Source organism: Pyxicephalus adspersus, chromosome Z (genome assembly GCF_032062135.1).
Source record: "Pyxicephalus adspersus chromosome Z, UCB_Pads_2.0, whole genome shotgun sequence".
Taxonomy (NCBI): domain Eukaryota; kingdom Metazoa; phylum Chordata; class Amphibia; order Anura; family Pyxicephalidae; genus Pyxicephalus; species Pyxicephalus adspersus.
Window position 1 is genome coordinate 86881104 of NC_092871.1, and position 16635 is coordinate 86897738.

The following is a 16635-nucleotide window of genomic DNA, read 5'->3' on the forward strand; positions in this document are numbered from 1 at the left end:
CCAAAGGGAGAATAAATTCAGCCTAGCTAATCTCTCCTCATAGCTGAGCTCCTCCAATCCTTTATTAGTTTAGTTCCCCTTCTTTTCACTCTCTACAATTCCACAATATTCCAAGACTGGACTGCATATTCCAGATGTGGTGTGATCAATGCTTTGTGCAGGATTATGTCTCAATCTCTGAAGTCGTTTTTTTCTCTTTTATTACAAGATTGTACTTTGCTAGCTTTAAATATTGCAGCTTGGCATTGCATGTTAAGATTTACCATACTGCATGTCATCTGCAGGAATCAAAAGTTTTCTGAAACCGGGGCATTCTGCCCTTCATCCTCCTCTTCCAGTGTCCACCCTGCATACGTTCCTAAAACCAAAAACCAAGCTTCCAGGTAAGTAACCAAGCTGATGTAGTATACAAACATTAAGCTGTTGTATTGGCCACCTGTAATTCATTACATAGTAGTGAATCTGAGCCCACACGAAGGTGTGCTGGCAGGAGGGAGAACCATCATCTCAGGGAGCATTAGGCTGTTTACTATAAATCCTAGTATAGGCTGGAGTTTGGGAGGAAAGTATATGTAGTTCATCTGAGGTTTTTCCTGCTTGCCTAGAGTACAGCCTTAATGTTTATTGCATGCAAGGGATGGAGAACAAATATTTACATACTTTGAATATATTCGTACGGGGTTTAGGTTATTACATACAACAACTTTTCCCAAGAGTAACTGTTGTAATCAAACCTTTGTTGAGTTGTGTGAATGTATTCACAGGACCCCTGTACTTGTGAAGTGTCTGTGTTTTATTTTGTTTAGGCAATCCCTGACAGTTTTTATGCTATTCTCCCTATCAAATTTAGGTAATGCTTGTATAGAAAAGGATTAGTAAAAGATTTAGCTGCGGCACTGCTGAAATTCAACGTTCTGTTCTGCTGAAAAATCGTTTTGCCTCCAATACTTCCAGAAGTGCCACATTCCTGGTGCCCTGCTGTGTTGTGGTTTTACACCTTCTCTTTTAGCTCTACAGAAAACACTCCGTGGAAGGAAGGAACTACAGCACATAGGTGACCAAGAATGAGACACCTCTAGAAGTGTCACACTGGCTGAAAAACCTTCCGCATTTATCTCTGTAACACCCAAGATCCAAAGCACAGCCAGTGAGGAACAACCAAAGCTGAGCTGTGCATTTTGCCAGATACTTGGAGCCATCAGGCAGATGGGGGACCTATTTGTTGATTTTTCACAGTGGAACTTTTGTTCTGCTTTAATAAAAATTATAAAGAGATGTAATCTGATAATTTGTGTTTTACAGAAAGAACACCACAAGAAATTCCTTGGTTGATGTCCCAGAAAAAAGCCTTCCTTACTAAAGAGGGCCTGCTTGTCAAGCAGCAAAAACCACAGTCTCTTCCTACACCTAAATCAGATATTCCAACAATGGAACCTTCAAAGTTTCCCTTGACCGCTGAAGAAAGTTTAGTTCTTCCTCACGGTATGATTCTGTGTTCAGATTCTCCTATAGAAATGTCAAATCTACACTGCTTTACACCAGAAACTTGTCAGATCAGTTTTACTCAGTTTGGGTTTATTGGCAAGTTGGCTTTATATATCTCTATCACAAAAGATGTGATTTATTCTTTGGAATGTATTTAAGATGGCCCCCTAATCCAATTTAAATTTATCCAGCATTGCGTGATGGAAGATATTTGGACTACTAAAGATACTTCAAAGGCTTATTGGGAAGGGTTGAATACCGGGCTACATTTATAGGTGACCTGGGTAATGTTCATAGACTTGGGTGATGTACACACGTCAGATGATTCTTGCCCCATACAAACAGTTGGGCTCTCTTTTATGAATCTGATGTGTATGGAGGTCGCCCAATGTTCATGGATCCATCCACACAGATCAGGAGCAATACAAGTGAATGGAGCAAAGCACAGCGGGGTGCCGCTCACTCATCTATCTCTCTCCCCACTCCATAGAAGAGAATGGCGTGGTGTGTACAAGATTTGTAAATTATTCTATCACTGATAAATAATCATCATGATATAATAATTGTATGTGTGTACACAGCGTTGCTGGGATGAATATAGTACTAGAACTTTTTTTTTTTTTTTTTTTTTTTTTATACACTGCAGATAGGGAAGGGTGTACAAAGGGAGCTACATTCACCAGATGCACATCTGGACACTTTTAGTGGTTTCCAGGGATGGGCAATCCGTGGGCCTTTAACTCTTAGGGTAAAAATACTGCTGCAGGCCTTTTTCATATCTGACACAATCACAAAGATGTAATAAGGGAGGACCTGCAATTAATTTCCTATCCCTGTGCTAATGATACCATTTCTTTTTCTTTCCTTAGCGATGTCTGAACCAGAGTCAGTCAAGTGCAGTCATGAAGAGGTAAAACATATTCAAGAAAATCTCTATACTGAACTTTTCTTTTCTAGACTGGGAATACTCCAGGTCTTTGCCCTGGAGCTAAATATTTCAGTATTATTATTCCCTTTAGCGCCAACATATTATGCAGCACTTTACAACGTCCATGATCATATGTTAATATAATAGTCTTAAGGTCAGTTGTTTGGGGGAAGCCAGTTAACCTAACTGGTTTCTTCCCACATTTCAGTGCCCGGAGGAAACCCACACAAACATGGGGAGAACCTGCAAACTCCATGCAGATAGTGCCCTGGCCGAGATTCAGACCTGGGACCTAGTGCTGCAAAGGCCAGAGTGCTAACCACTGAGCCACCATGCTACCCATCTATTAGATAAGGGATCTGGCATGTCCCCTCACTGTTTTGATTACAGGTTTCCCTGCACAGTGCTGAACAGAATTCCTAATAGATTTTGTGGGAATCCACTCATTTTTCTGCCCATGGTGGTTATTTTTACTTTCTGTCCTGTGTTTTAATAATCTAGTAACAATGGAGTCCTCAGTCTGCTGCTTCTCCTTTCACTGTTCAATCAGTTTAGTGAAGGCAGAACCCTGGATCTCCTGCAAGTTAGAACTGTGATATGTGGCAGAACTATGTAAAGCTCAGTTCTGAATGGACAGTAATTCCTTTTATTTTATTTCCTTATTTTTATTTCTCTGTTCAGCTTTAAATGTTTGCATGCACATAATCTGAAAATCTTCATTTTAATTCTTCATTCTCTCTCCTCTTAGACTTGCATGAGCTGCCAGGGGCGGCTTGAAAGACTTTTTCGGGAGATTGAAGAGCTTAAGAGACAACTCGGTGAGCACACAAGACATGTGTCTGAATGTGATGGTGAGCAGCTGATTGTTCTAATCATAAAAATGTTGCCATGTTTTTTCCTAATGGGCTAAGCCCCTGGTGGCCAAACTGCACAATCCCACTGGCCTTCAGGGGCCCCTCCAGACAATAGCTTGGGTCTTAATCACCCAGGGGCTCACCCTGCTCCTTTAGGGGAAAGATATTTAGAGTGAATTACAGAGATTTATTTATTTCGCAGCCGTTTACATTTTCAGTGCTGCTCATCACTATTCCCTCCTGTCTGTAGACTGATGGCATTTTGTATTCATGAATATTATACACAGACCTTTAATATAGAGGGGCCCCTAGTACAGCCCCTGATATCAGATACGTTGAACACTGAATTAGTCTTGCTTGCAGCTTTGGCCCTGCCTGGGAAGGTATCGGTCTGATGCAGACAAGAGGAAGTATTTCCTGGTGGACAAACACCAAGATTTACACAATTGTGTCCTCTCTGATCAGCATCCCACTGCAGGAAGTGGATGATACCAGAAAAAGACAAAGGCGTTGTCTTGATTGGAGGGGAGGGGGTAACTACCTGGAAGTGATACATTACTATGTATGCCGTGCTGATAATGGAACTATTTTATGTAAGATGTAAGCCTAAATCTGCTGAAATGTCTCATTTTGATAAACATCTCATAATTCTCTTACTCTTCAGGCCAAGTGCAAAATGGAAGTAGGTGAGTTACCAGAAGCGATCACTGAAGGAAGTGGGAAATGCCCTGCGGAGCTGCCTATAAATAATCACAAAAGTAGCACCCTTAAAGGAACGTGCCAAATATAAATATTGTCTAAAGTATTCAACACTGTAAAAGTAATATGGTTATGTATGTTCTGTATTAATGTAAGTTTTGTATTATAATATAAAATAAATAAAATGTATTTACAGTTATGTCATCTCTGATCAGCATCTCTTTGCAAAAAGTCGATGATAAGACAAAAAGACAAAGGGATTGTCTGGATAAGGGGGGTTGCTATGATCTCAGTTGATCACAATATGGTTTAGTATTTCTGGTCATGTGACCCTGTGCTTTAGGATAGATTTTAGGGATCAAGTGATCCTGCGCAGTCGGCAAGGTCACCAGCACTGGCTCTTAAAGGAACAGCGACTGCACACATACCACAGCTGGCAGCAGGGAGCGGTGCTGATACAACTTACTGCTCCTATCATTCTCCAGGACAGGGGTGCCCAACCAGTGGATCGATCCCGAAGCCCTGCCTTTCAAAATAAACTCTACCGCGTTTGTATAAGGAATCAGGTAAACGCATCACAACCAATAGAAAAAGCCACAGTGTATACCTGGCAGGAATTTTTTATGTGTAATAGTGCAAACCTACTGAGTCAGGGAGCCCCCATAAACTACAGCAAGCTGGGCATAATCCTTCCTTATACTAAGCAATTATTAAACATGAATTATATAGCACCAACATATTACACAGCGCTGCACCTTAAATAGAGGTTGTATATGACAGACGGTCACACAGGAGGAGGAGAGGACCCTGCCCAGAAGAGCTTACAATCTAGGAGGTTGGGAAGTATCACACAATAGGAGGTGGATATGGAATGGTGGGAAGTAGTGAGGGTTTAAGAGACAGAAGAAGATGGGTAGGTGAGGGTGAAGCGTTGGGTTTTGAGGGCTTTTTTTTAAATGAGCAGAAAGTATGAGCAAGCCGAATAGGAGGGAGGCCAATTGGGGCAGCTGTAGAAAAGTCTTGGAGCCGGTTGTGTGATGAGGTTATGAGTGAGGAAGTCATTAGTAGGTCATTGAAGGAGAGCCATTGATATGCTTTGCTTCTGACAATGCCAGCTAGATATTGAGCAGAACGAACACCTTATCAGAGGGCGTCATGTGATCTCTAGGTCACCAATACCTGGAAGTATTGCACATTACTCAGCCCGTTGTTATATGAAAAATAGATCTGCATGACAGGTTTTTTTCAATGTGGCAGTCTCAAAAAGCCCATATAAGTAAATGAAACCCAAGTAAAAGTTAAGAGAAGAATATTAAAACCATCACAACTGTAAAATAATATTTTACTGCCATTATTATATCATTCCTAACCACTAACAAAAATAAAGGAAGTCATTTATTTCAGAAAGATATAAAAGGTTAAAAATATCAATAGCACCAGTGACGGTAAAAAGAGGAATCGGGAACAGAAATTCAGTTTGCAGAATTTCAATGTGACATTTTGCTGGAGAATCTGGTTTTGTTATGTACATAGGGGAAGCCACCTGCACCCACACTATATGGAGGAGGGGGGTCTTCCCCAATCAGTTATCTAATTTCTCTTATTTCTGATGATATATAGATCTACTTATTGGGGGGCTGTGTTTCAATTCATGAAGTTCAGCAAAAAGTTTTCTTAGAAGCCCACAGTATTCACTGCGTTCATCACTTTATGCCGAATGACAGATTGTTCTGCTTGAAAAAGGACAGCCATCATGGAAGGAGGGGACACTGCTGGAGCATTGATTGGGTAAAGAAAATATTAACCTAAGTCCCACAAGAATGCAGCTCAGTGTTCATTAAGGCCTCAATAATTATATTGTTGCAATGCAACTCCTCAGGCATCGGCCTCTTCCAATAGGGGAGCTCACACTGGAAGAGAAAGCCAATAAGCTGCATGCAAATGTGTTAACAAGGAACCTGCTGATAAGAGGAGACATTTCCTTAACCAACCTTCTGCTCTTTCATTGTCTAATCACAGACTGGGAGAAGCGGACACCACTGCATTCCCTAAATATGTGGTGTCCTCCGCCCATGGACGCAAAGAAATTATTAGATGTTGGGGGGTTTAGTCTCTGAGGAGAACCCCCCAGGTCATTTCTTTACATTGCTTGCATTAAAATACATTTTATAATTGTAGTATTGAAGCTAGAGCTTTTGTATCTTTTACACCTGCTCCATGTTCTGCTACAATCAGCAAATTAATCGAATTATTACAAAACATCTATGAATTTTTCTAAAATAAAATCTAGGGTAAGGGTCTATTCACACCGCCCGTTCCTGTGCATTGCATTGCAGAGGAATGGGGAAATGCAATGCACTAAGGCGCATCCATTGTGGCCCGCTGCTACTCCAGATTGGAGTTTTATTCAAAATGATTGCTGTAGCATGCAACGTTACATTGAGGCACACAATTGGCCTGTGTCCTCCCATGTGACCTTAATTCTGTCCCTGTTCATCCCTTGGACGTCTTCTCTTCCTCCTCGTCGCTGTTGTCACCTTTGTCCTCAGCCACCTCGCACAACTGACTTTCATCCACGTGTTCCAGGGATTCAGCTCGCTGCAGGAAGAGCTCATTAAGGGATATGCGAGGCAGCGTGTTCTGCTCAGGATTTAGCCACGGCTTAAACTCTGGCTTGTTCTTCTTCTTCCACCCCGGATACTGACAGCACGCCTTGTGCAGCTTCCGCAGGATCTGGATTAAAGAAAGGGACCGGGGTCACTGCCATGAAATGTGGGGGTCACTGAAGACAAAATTCAGATGGGATTCCCTGTGCAATCCAATCAGCCAATAGTGTGGTGACTAATGTGCTCACAAGCTCCACCTCCATTTATTATTTAATTAACCAACACCCCTACCCTGGATCTCTCTGATTCTATTGGTCCAACATGTGTCAGCCCAAAGCCCTGACAAAGGGTCTGTGTACTGCTGAAACGTGTTGGAGGGAATTCTTTTAATCTCTGTGTATAATTTTCAGAAATCTCTACAACATACCAAAGAGAAAGATATAGTGACCCCGGCACTACTTACCTTTGGGGCCAGATACTGGGAAGATTTATTAACCACCCACTTTGGTAGGGAACCTGAAAAACAAAAATGTTGTCTCGTTTTGTGGACACAATTTACATTCACTGGTATAATTAAAATAAACTCCATTCCCTCTTTACTTCGGGTTAGTAAAGTTCCTTTTTATAATGGAACGTCAGCTCGTGAGCTGATTCATTCATCAACTTCCTAAAAGACCAACAGCGGCAGTAAGGTGTTTGGAATAAACCATTTGACACTGATGGGGGGGGGGGGACCACAATGTGCCAGATATTCATTTTATATATTAATGTATTTATTACAAAATTTTATTCTAAAATGGAAAAAAAAAACAACAATTACAAAGTGATATCTGGAGTTTAGCCTTTGTTTCTTTATTCATTAAGTCCATCAGAATCTATGAATCCATCTACCCTCCCCCCTCCGCTACAGGTGGCACTGTCCTAGGTTGGCCACATTCCTCCTCCACAGAACCAGTGCAAGGATTGTAGCCACCCCCAGACAGGAAATGTATTACTGGCAGGATCATCTGGTGAGAATAAAGAGGAAAAAAAGCCTAAGAATACTGAGAATAGAAAAAGAATGCAACTGCCATATTACAGGAATGGAGAGCTGCAATATATCAGATTTCTGCACCCAACGCATTTCACATATCTCTTCTGTATAGAATATCCTCAGTGTCCTCATCAATCGTCCTATCCAATCTGATGGCTCAATCCTGGAATTATTATAGCTCTTACCAATCACACCCACTTACCTCTGGGGTCCACCTGTGCAAGGTAGGTCAGGGTACAGCTTGTGGGGCCATTAGATTTAATTAGATATCCTGCCAGGTGAGAGACGGCTCGTACCAAGTCCTTGCGAGGTGGATACATCTGCAGACAAATACGTGGAAGTCAGAATCAGAGCCGATTGTTACCAATGAACAGATTTGCACACACCTGATGATGACAAAAAGCTAAAACTTTTATTATATTAATCCCTGGTGATCCTGCCACAAAGGCATTTCATTTTATAGGGCGACAACATCCTATGTCACATGCTTCCAATGGAAAGGTTTACTTCAGCATTCATCATACAACCAGGGTAAAACAGAAGTCTCCAGCCATGTGACAACTCCAAAGTGCAATTTGGAGATGGATAAAGAACGTTGTCACCCTACAGGAAGTGCCCGAATGAGGACCTTCGTGGCAGGATCACCAGCGAATATTTTTATAAAAGCTGCAGATTTAAAAATATCTGCGTCTGAATAATTGGGAATGATTGGGGTCACTGCCGTCACTTACGTTGTGTTTGACAGAGAAATTGATGATGATGTAGGAGTCAGGTAAGACGAGCCAGGAGCGCAAGGTGACAACATCACGATTCTTCAGAGGTTTGGGGCACTTCCCTGTGGGAGGGGAAGAGGAGTCATGAGAAGGGTGGGGGTGACACATATCAGAAGCGTCCTTCATACACAGCGCCCACTTACAGGAGTAATAGCCGACGTCGGCGTTCACAGACAGGCGGGCGATGTCCTGGGTTTCTATCATGGTCACGTCCCACTTCCTGCGATATTCAATGTCGTGAAGAACGTCGTACACCGTTTCTGCAGCAACGTCCGGGAATACCATGCGACCCTGGGGAAAGAGGAACAATCAACCATTGGTTACACTGGGGAACACATTTTGTGTTGAGTTAGTTCTTACATTTGTTTTTTACTCATATTGGGTGGTGAATCCAGAAATGACCCCAGTTACTCTATATAGTAGACCCCAGTTACTTTATATAGTCATACAAAGGATTTATTGTTACTCTGACATTTTTTTTACAGTAAAACATTTGAAAATTAATCAGGTAAGCGGTTAAGGTAAAAATTTACCGTTATAGCTTTTCCTGGAGTGTTCAGTGTTAGGACAATCCCGCCGGATGCTCCAACAATAGTCAGCCATCATATGTACATCCCATCTACCCTGATACCGTCCTTCCATGACCTTCAGATCTTGGGGGAATCATTCACCTTGCTTTGGGACTGACCCAAATATATTGCCATTGTGAAGGAGGACACACTTTAAGCTCTGCTTTGAGCTATCGATGAATAGTCGCCATTCAGTTGAGTTATAGATTGGAATTCCCAATTCCTCCATTAAACCAGGTATGTTATGGCAATACACAAAGCCACTGTCACTTCCAAAGTACAGCAGAAATGCAATTTCTCTGGTTGGAAAGTACGATACCTTTGTTCCTTTTTCAAGTAAGTTTTTCTCATGTAGTCTCCATGCAAAGAGTTCTGAAGCCTTCTTCTATAGTCCCAAATCACTCAACTCATGCTGATCAAATCCCTTACAGAGTCCTCTTCAATTTCAAACTCTTCATCATTGTTGTCACCTAGTTCATCCCCATAATCATGTTCTATAAGAGAGGATAGTGTAAGGAAAACCGGCACTGGGATTTCATCTGAATGACCACTGGGCGTATAGCCGATGGTAGACTAGGATACTCTATGTGACATTTATTTTTCTTGTTATATCCTGAAGTTTTCACTATACAAAAGTAACAGTCACTGAAATGATCTCCTGGCTCTCACCAAACCATAGGTATACCAAATATCATCTTATCACGTGTTCCCTTTGTACACATCTGTAAACCCTCGACACACTGTGTACACACCTTATGAGGGGCCCAAGACTTATCCTGATCACCAAGTTTAACTTTGAAATATGACAAATAGGCTTGCTCTACAAATGTGCTGATATTCACCCTATGACTGGGAATGGTGAAACTGCCACAGATATAACAAAATGAATCAGGGATGTTTAGACTCTTATAACAGAAACAGCAGAGCCAGACATGATCTGAGAGAAAGGAAATACATGTGTATGTAGAAAAATAAGTTTTGCTTATTCACTATGTAGAGCAGCGCACAACCTCTGATCACACTGTCTGTGTGTAAATGAATAGCCGATACAAATCCACACTACAGTAATTGCATTAATATAAGCAGTAGAGAAAAACCTGACATGATAGAAGAAAACTAAGTGTACTTTCAGAATCAGCATACCTATTTTAGTGTAAATAAGCTTAAAAATTTAAGTCAACAAAAAATGTGTTCAAAATTGTTTCCCAGTGTTATTGATGTTTTTCTGTTTCAGCTGTGAGCCAATTAGAGACTGCTGTCTCCCCACTTAAGATCAGTTACATCTATTTCAAGGGTAAAGAAACAAACACATGCCAGGTTATATGGCAAATCTACAGAAAGCAGCCACAGCCTGAGCAGAAAGGTCTGACCCTGGCCAGCTTCTGCAGGGGTGGAGCTTTGCTGTGGAAGGAGTGGCAGGGCTCTGACACGCCCCTGAGGACTCAGGAATCTCCATTTAGCAAGAATGGATTTTGCTAATTGGATGGCTATTGGTTTGGCTCTCCGCTGACTCCACACAGAGAGTTAGGGGACTTGGCTGCAGAATGCTGCTATCAGATTTATCTACCCTGTGGGGGGTGAGAAATATAGAAATGGTGGTTCTGGTCAAAAAAGCAGCAAATGTTATTTATTGTAATAACGTTCCCTATACTGGAGTCATGTGACCATGTGGGATCATGTGACCAGAGGCTTCTCTCTGATTTGCAGATGGCGCATACAATGTAACAATATTGTGATTACATTGTATTCATTGCTACTTTTCATGGTGTCACAGAGAAGGCATTGCAGCCAGATGGAGGAGCGCAGGACCCTGACACCAGAATAGGGGAATGCTGATTGCTCAGTGCAGGTGTCAGCTGACCACTCGCATTGTGATATCATAGCATCAGTCCTGCTGAGAACCTCATGGGTGGGATGAGAAGTAGGCGGTGCTAGAAGGTCCCTCCCACTCTTCAGATGGTAGGAGGAGTTGACACCAGTCATGTGACTGTAATCACAGTTTATTTAAAAAAAATTTTTGTAAAACTAAACTTCAGATTTGTGATTGGTGAATTTTGTTGGAAGCGGAACGGAATACAACGGACTGGAGTCAGGAATTCGATGTATGCGTCAATATCACTCTGAAGGTCTCAGCCTGAATGTTTGTTCAGGAGAATAACAGAGAAAGGATCGTGCTGCTGATAAAAAGGTGCCGGCCTGACGGGGAACCAATCTAACACTCAAAACAATGGAGTCACTGTGGGTACAATCGATCTGGTGAAAATCTGCAGAGGGTGACTACAAGTAGCTGACTTAGCACACATTACACAGGGATGACCTGCTGTTGTCACCATCAGGAAACCGACTGAGAAATGTCAGTGCAAAGAGATAAGAAGTGGAAAACAAGAGCAGAGAGCTGACTCCATGGGAAGCCTTCTGACAAGGTGACAACACAAAAACACAACAGAGAAGCAGAGCAGAGTGTTGTCACCTTATAACAGGAATTGCCTTAACATGAACTTCCTGGCAGGATCACCAGTGATTAATATAATGAAAGCTGAAGATTTTACTGATGGAGTCCGGCTGTAGATACCAAAATTCAATGTAAGGAACACATTTACACTTCTGTTATCAGAAATCATCTGCAGTTTCCTGTGAACCCCAGGGTGGGGGAGGGTGAAGGGGAGGATGGGTATCCCCAGGGACCTTTCTCTTCTGATTCCTTTCTTTCATCCCCCATCCCAGTCCCTTCATTCTGAGAGATCTTCCTCCCCTACCCCAACACCCAGGGGCCTTTCTACACCCTCATCCCCTGGGTCCCCCCTCATCCTGACCCCCTGGGAATGCCCCCCTAGGAATGCCCCCCTAATACTAAACCCCTGACCCCCTGGGACTATCTCCATTCCCTTAATTGTGATCCTCTAACCCCCTAGAACTGCCCCGCCATCTCAATCCTGAAATGACCCCCTGGCAAAAACTCCTGACCCTGGACCTCGGGTGACCCCAGGAATATTCCAGTGTTGACCCCTTGACAGGAGAAGCTGCCCCTACAAACTTCTAAAATGGTTAGAGGGGCAGCTTGGGCACGCCCCTGCCACGCCCAAACCCCATTTCTGGGTACTGTAATGATGTAATAAAATGGCAGAAATTTTCCTACAGATCCACAAGAGGGGCAATTAGAGTAATCTTGCCCCATGTTCAGGGGGTACAAACGTGAATACTTCCTGTCCTGTGGGTGGAGCCCCACTAAAGAGTGAATGTCTCACCCACCGGACAGGTGAGTTCTGACTATTGTGGTCATGTGACTGGGTCATGTAAGGCTCCTCCCACACCGACTCACCGCAGTCGCAGGTTCGTTCACTGTGAATGGCACCAAAAAAAAGAAACGCAAAGCGCAATGTGCATGGCTCGTACGGTGACCCCAAAACTTGCACGGTGACCCCATTGCTCATACTATGACCCCAATACTTGCACGGTGACCCCAATACTTGTATGGTGACCCCAATATGCATACCATGACCTCAATAGTCGGACGATGACCCCAATACTTGCAAGGTGACCCCAATACTGGTATGGTGACCTCAATAGTCGCAGAGTGACTCCAATGCTCGTACGGTGACCCCTATACTCATACAGGGACAAACAGGGTCTCTTTAACTACCCCAACCTTTACAGCGCCCCCTTGTGGCTGTGACCTCCTGCCATGATGAAGTGGTCACATGATGAGGGGGCTCGGACACCCCGGATGTTTAGTGACTGATGGGCAGGTGATGGAGTATAGAGACAAGGTGACAGATCGGACACACATCGCACCGACCTGACATCGTACGATCACCTACCTTCACCGTGTGTACCGGGCTGCTTCTCCCCTCCGGCGGCCTCATCCACACCCCGATCCCCGGCTTCTTATAGCAGCTCGTCCAGCCGGCATCGTCGTCACACTGGCACTGGAAGGAACGGAACAGGGCGTCATCCGGGACCGCGGGCACCTCCTGGGCCATGGCAGGGACCTATCATGTGACCCCACCGGGGCGCAGCAGCAGTTTCCCTAGCTGCAGGTGAAAGCCGATTGTCACCCCGGAGTCACCGCACCTGGAACCAAGGAAGTCATGCCCCGCCCACCGCTGCGCAGCTCTCACCTGATTGGCTGCTCATCCACCTGTATGGGAGAAATCACCGGAGAATGGGGCCACCAACCTGTTACTATTAGAAAGGGACGATGTGATTGGTTAGAGATCCTCCAACACATTATAATATGTGAAATAATCACATCAATCTTCATAAAAGGGGCTTCCCCATGGCTGAACCCCCAAACTAAAATCCCTGTGTGTTAAATATCTATTGGTGATCCTGCCAATGACCTGATAACTTCCTTTGTTCTCTGTTAATTATCAGTTACAATGCATGTGGCTATCAGTGAACTACAGAACACCCCCATGTGCTATATTTAATGGGAGGGCTTCTGTAGTCCCGGCTTATATCTGTTGTCTTGATGCAGTATGGAAAATGAATGTTGTCACCCTGAGACAGGAAGTGTGGTATTGGCAGGATCAATGTATTTCTGCAGGTTGCATGGAAATGGCAGCTCCATATCAGGCGGTGGTTGGGGGTAAATAAACGTTGCAATAATCTGTCATAAACGCTGACGTAGAATTAAGATAAGACGGTTGTGGGTGGAGAGCAGCTGCCGCTTTCCCATCACATAGAAGACACCACTGGGCGTTGGGGTGGAGGTGACACACACTGACCCCTGCTGGTGGATGGGCCGCCACTACACCACAAGAACTATAACTGTCCCCAGGGAGGAGGTCAGTCTTAATTTAGATATTGGGGCCAATAAATCCTCCGCCAACCCAATTACACCCACCAGCTATGTCCAGATTTTTTTTCTTTACACCCTCCCATTCTGTTCAGCTGGGTACTTTTAGGTAAGTGGGAAGCATGTGATCGCATTGGTGATTGGCCTAGCTCTGTCACATGATGGAGGAGAGGCTAGACTGGGGATAAGACTTGAGCTTACACAGGGCTGGTATTTCTGGGCCAACCAGTAGACATGTGGCCCCGTCCCTGGCATACCATGGTGGAGTTACAATCAATATGTCACCAATGTCAAACCAACACATCTCCTCCCTCCCGACTGATGGTCTGAGGAACCCCATGAGATCCTCCTCTCCACAGGAACTCTTATCTATAGTGGCCTTAAAAGTCCAAGATTGGCCAACCAGGAGACATGTGGCCCCGTCCCTGGCATACCATGGTGGAGTTACAATGTGTCACCAATGTCCAACCAACACATCTCCTTCGTCCTGACTGATGGTCTGAGGAAACCCATGAGATCCTTCTCTCCACAGGAACTCTTATCTAGGGTGGCCATACATGTAACCACAAACCATCCTCATGGACTCAATGGGTTGAGACCACAGTGGTGGCCAAATCTCTGGTCTACCCCAAAGAAGGGGAAGTTTTTGAGAAGATGAAGCAATTTCCAAAGTGTGTTACCATCTGAAGTTCTTCTATAGTTCCACAAAGGTTTCAAAAACCTCCAGCCGGCAATATATAAATGATGCCCAATAGGACCCGTTGATGGTGGACCAGATGAATAATCCTCGTTGATGCTTTGATTTTAAGACTTCCAAGAACATTGCAGCGGTAGGCATGTCAGCCATCTTTCCTCCTTCAGGGGCCCACTGGTTACCCCAAACCCCTGACACGTATACTCAGTGGTAATAGCTCATTCATGGGGACATTAGCCCTCCCACCCCAGCCTATGTTTGGAGATTTGAGAAACCATTGACAAACCGTCAGGGTGTCACCGGCTTCTGTCCACATTCACCGAATAAAAACAAAAGGTGTTTTCCTGCTGAGGCTGACATTCATCATTTCTTGGCAGGAATCTTTCATCAGCCGGCAAACTCTTCACTGATCCATGTTATGTTTCCATCTTTCTTCATGTTTGAGCTTCACCTGTGGAAGTTTCCATGATTTCCTGCCAACCAATGAAAAATGTAAACCCGGCGGGTGTTTAGTACTCCAAAAAAGAAAACATTTCTCCTGCCATTACCTATGTTTTACCTATTCTTCTATGTGGCTGGAAGACCATTGCCATCTTTATCTAGGCTTCACCCATGGGTAACATTGTCACAATTGTGTAGTTCCTAGTGATCACCCATTAACCTTTCACTTGTGTCAATGTGCAAATATAAAAGGCTTCCAAGTGCATTCCACTTCCATCAAAGTCAGCTTGAGATTCCTCCAGTTTATATTTGACCTGAACTTGACTTTCTCAGCTCCATTCTGCTTTAAGTCAATCCAACATTCCTATGGACTTGTAAGTGGGGAGGGGGCAGTTCTGACTCATCCAGGTAATTGGGGGTATCTGCCAGTCTGACATGGATCAGTTCCTCACCTTGTGATTGGAAACAAAGTTACAATTTGGATTTCAGTGACTGACAAGATGAAGAAATGCTTTCTCCTGCCTGCGGCAGATTCAGAACATAATAGCCTAGGCAAAATCTCTGACTGGAACTCAAGAACGGACTTTTAAAGATAAAAGTTGGAGCTTTCTTGAGGACTTACATTGCTTGTGTATATTGTCCACGATTTATCCCTGGGGAGGGGTCAAGTTACTGATAGCCAAACTTGGAAGAATCTGTTACCCATTTTGATAGCCCTCCTCAATACCCAACCCATTCCTGGGCACTGCACACTGGGAGGTGGTCACATACTTCCCCCATGCCTGGCCCGGACAGGTATTTATAGTGGAGAAGTGTGGTAAAGGTGAGAATGTCGGGGGAGGGGCAGGTAGGCTCTGTGTGCGCCAGGTGTATCCTCCCGGATGGGCAGAGCTTCCTCTCCTCCTCAATCCTTCTCTATGAGGACTTCACTATAGTTCACCTAAAGCACAAACTCTGTGTTCTCCTAATTCTTATCATTAGGCACATTGTGTCAATCTTACCATAACTAAATCTGACCTAGAAAAGGATTATGGGAACACGACGACAATTTCCAAAACGTTTTTCCCCAAATCAGACTCACTTGTGTGTATGAACCCAATCATTAAACATTCATCACCAAGTCATCAACTAAATATAGGACACGTCTGTCACATCCTACAAGAAAGGGAAAAGCTGAAAACAAACACATCACTGCACCACTAGGCTGAGACAATTTCCCAAAAGGACATGGACATCTGACCATCACACCTATAGGTAGCTACATGGCCAATTATTTGGAGCTTCTCCTGTGAGGGTGTCCCCATTGAGGGGTTCTGGTAATCCTACATCAAAGACATTGCGGACCATTGGGTGCCCCAGGGTACAAAGCCAGCTCCATAAAGACACAAGGTCACCATTGAGGAACTTGAAAGTCCTGCACAGAGCCCTGACCTCAACCCTACTGAACACCTTTTGGATGAAATGGAATGGTGAGCCAGGTCTTCCCATCCAACATCTGCACCTGACCTCACCAATTGGGGCAAATTCCCACCATCAGTACCTGACCTCACCAATTGGGGCAAATTCCTACCATTAGTACCTGACCTCACCAATAGGGGGGGCAAACCCCCACCATCAATACCCGACTTCCTCAATGGGGGCAAATCCCCACCATCAGTACCTGAACTCTCCAATGGGGGCAAATCCCCACCATCAGTACCTGACCTCCCCAATGGGGGCAAATCCCCACCATCAGTACCTGACCTCCCCAATGGG

The 16635-nt window shown here is 44.1% G+C and overlaps 2 protein-coding genes across 7 annotated transcripts in view; one reads left to right on the top strand and one right to left on the bottom strand.

Moving 5' to 3' along the window:
• The window catches only part of LOC140344470 (uncharacterized), an 11788-nt gene extending 7623 nt beyond the window's left edge, over positions 1 to 4165 (top strand). For 4 of the 6 annotated variants that reach the window (XM_072431608.1, XM_072431613.1, XM_072431612.1 and 1 more), the window contains 4 exons: positions 285 to 383; positions 1303 to 1482; positions 2355 to 2395; positions 3162 to 3911. In XM_072431608.1, coding sequence (XP_072287709.1) covers positions 285 to 383; positions 1303 to 1482; positions 2355 to 2395; positions 3162 to 3323 — 482 coding nt within the window. In that variant the 3' untranslated portion in view covers positions 3324 to 3911. Of the gene's footprint in view, positions 1 to 284; positions 384 to 1302; positions 1483 to 2354; positions 2396 to 3161; positions 3912 to 3931 lie in introns of those variants that run through there. The other 2 variants (XM_072431610.1, XM_072431611.1) reach the window with 2 other exon arrangements.
• A 1126-nt stretch (positions 4166 to 5291) lies between these two features.
• Positions 5292 to 13432, bottom strand: LOC140344471 (START domain-containing protein 10-like). Its single transcript, XM_072431614.1, has 6 exons — positions 12766 to 13432; positions 8522 to 8669; positions 8337 to 8440; positions 7808 to 7925; positions 7036 to 7088; positions 5292 to 6699 (listed from the first exon to the last, which is right to left on the bottom strand). The coding sequence occupies exons 1-6, from the start codon at positions 12925 to 12927 to the stop codon at positions 6460 to 6462; spliced, it is 825 nt and encodes a 274-aa protein (XP_072287715.1). The 5' UTR covers positions 12928 to 13432; the 3' UTR covers positions 5292 to 6459.
• Positions 13433 to 16635: the final 3203 nt, after the last annotated feature.

Coding starts and splice junctions, on each gene's coding strand:
- LOC140344471 (XM_072431614.1), bottom strand. CDS start 12,927: ATGGCCCAGGAGGTGCCCGCGGTCCCGGATGACGCCCTGTTCCGTTCC. Junction 7,089..7,807: donor TGCACAGGTGGACCCCAGAG/GTAAGTGGGTGT, acceptor TTTGTTTTTCAG/GTTCCCTACCAAAGTGGGTG. Junction 6,700..7,035: donor CCCAGTATCTGGCCCCAAAG/GTAAGTAGTGCC, acceptor TCTTTAATCCAG/ATCCTGCGGAAGCTGCACAA.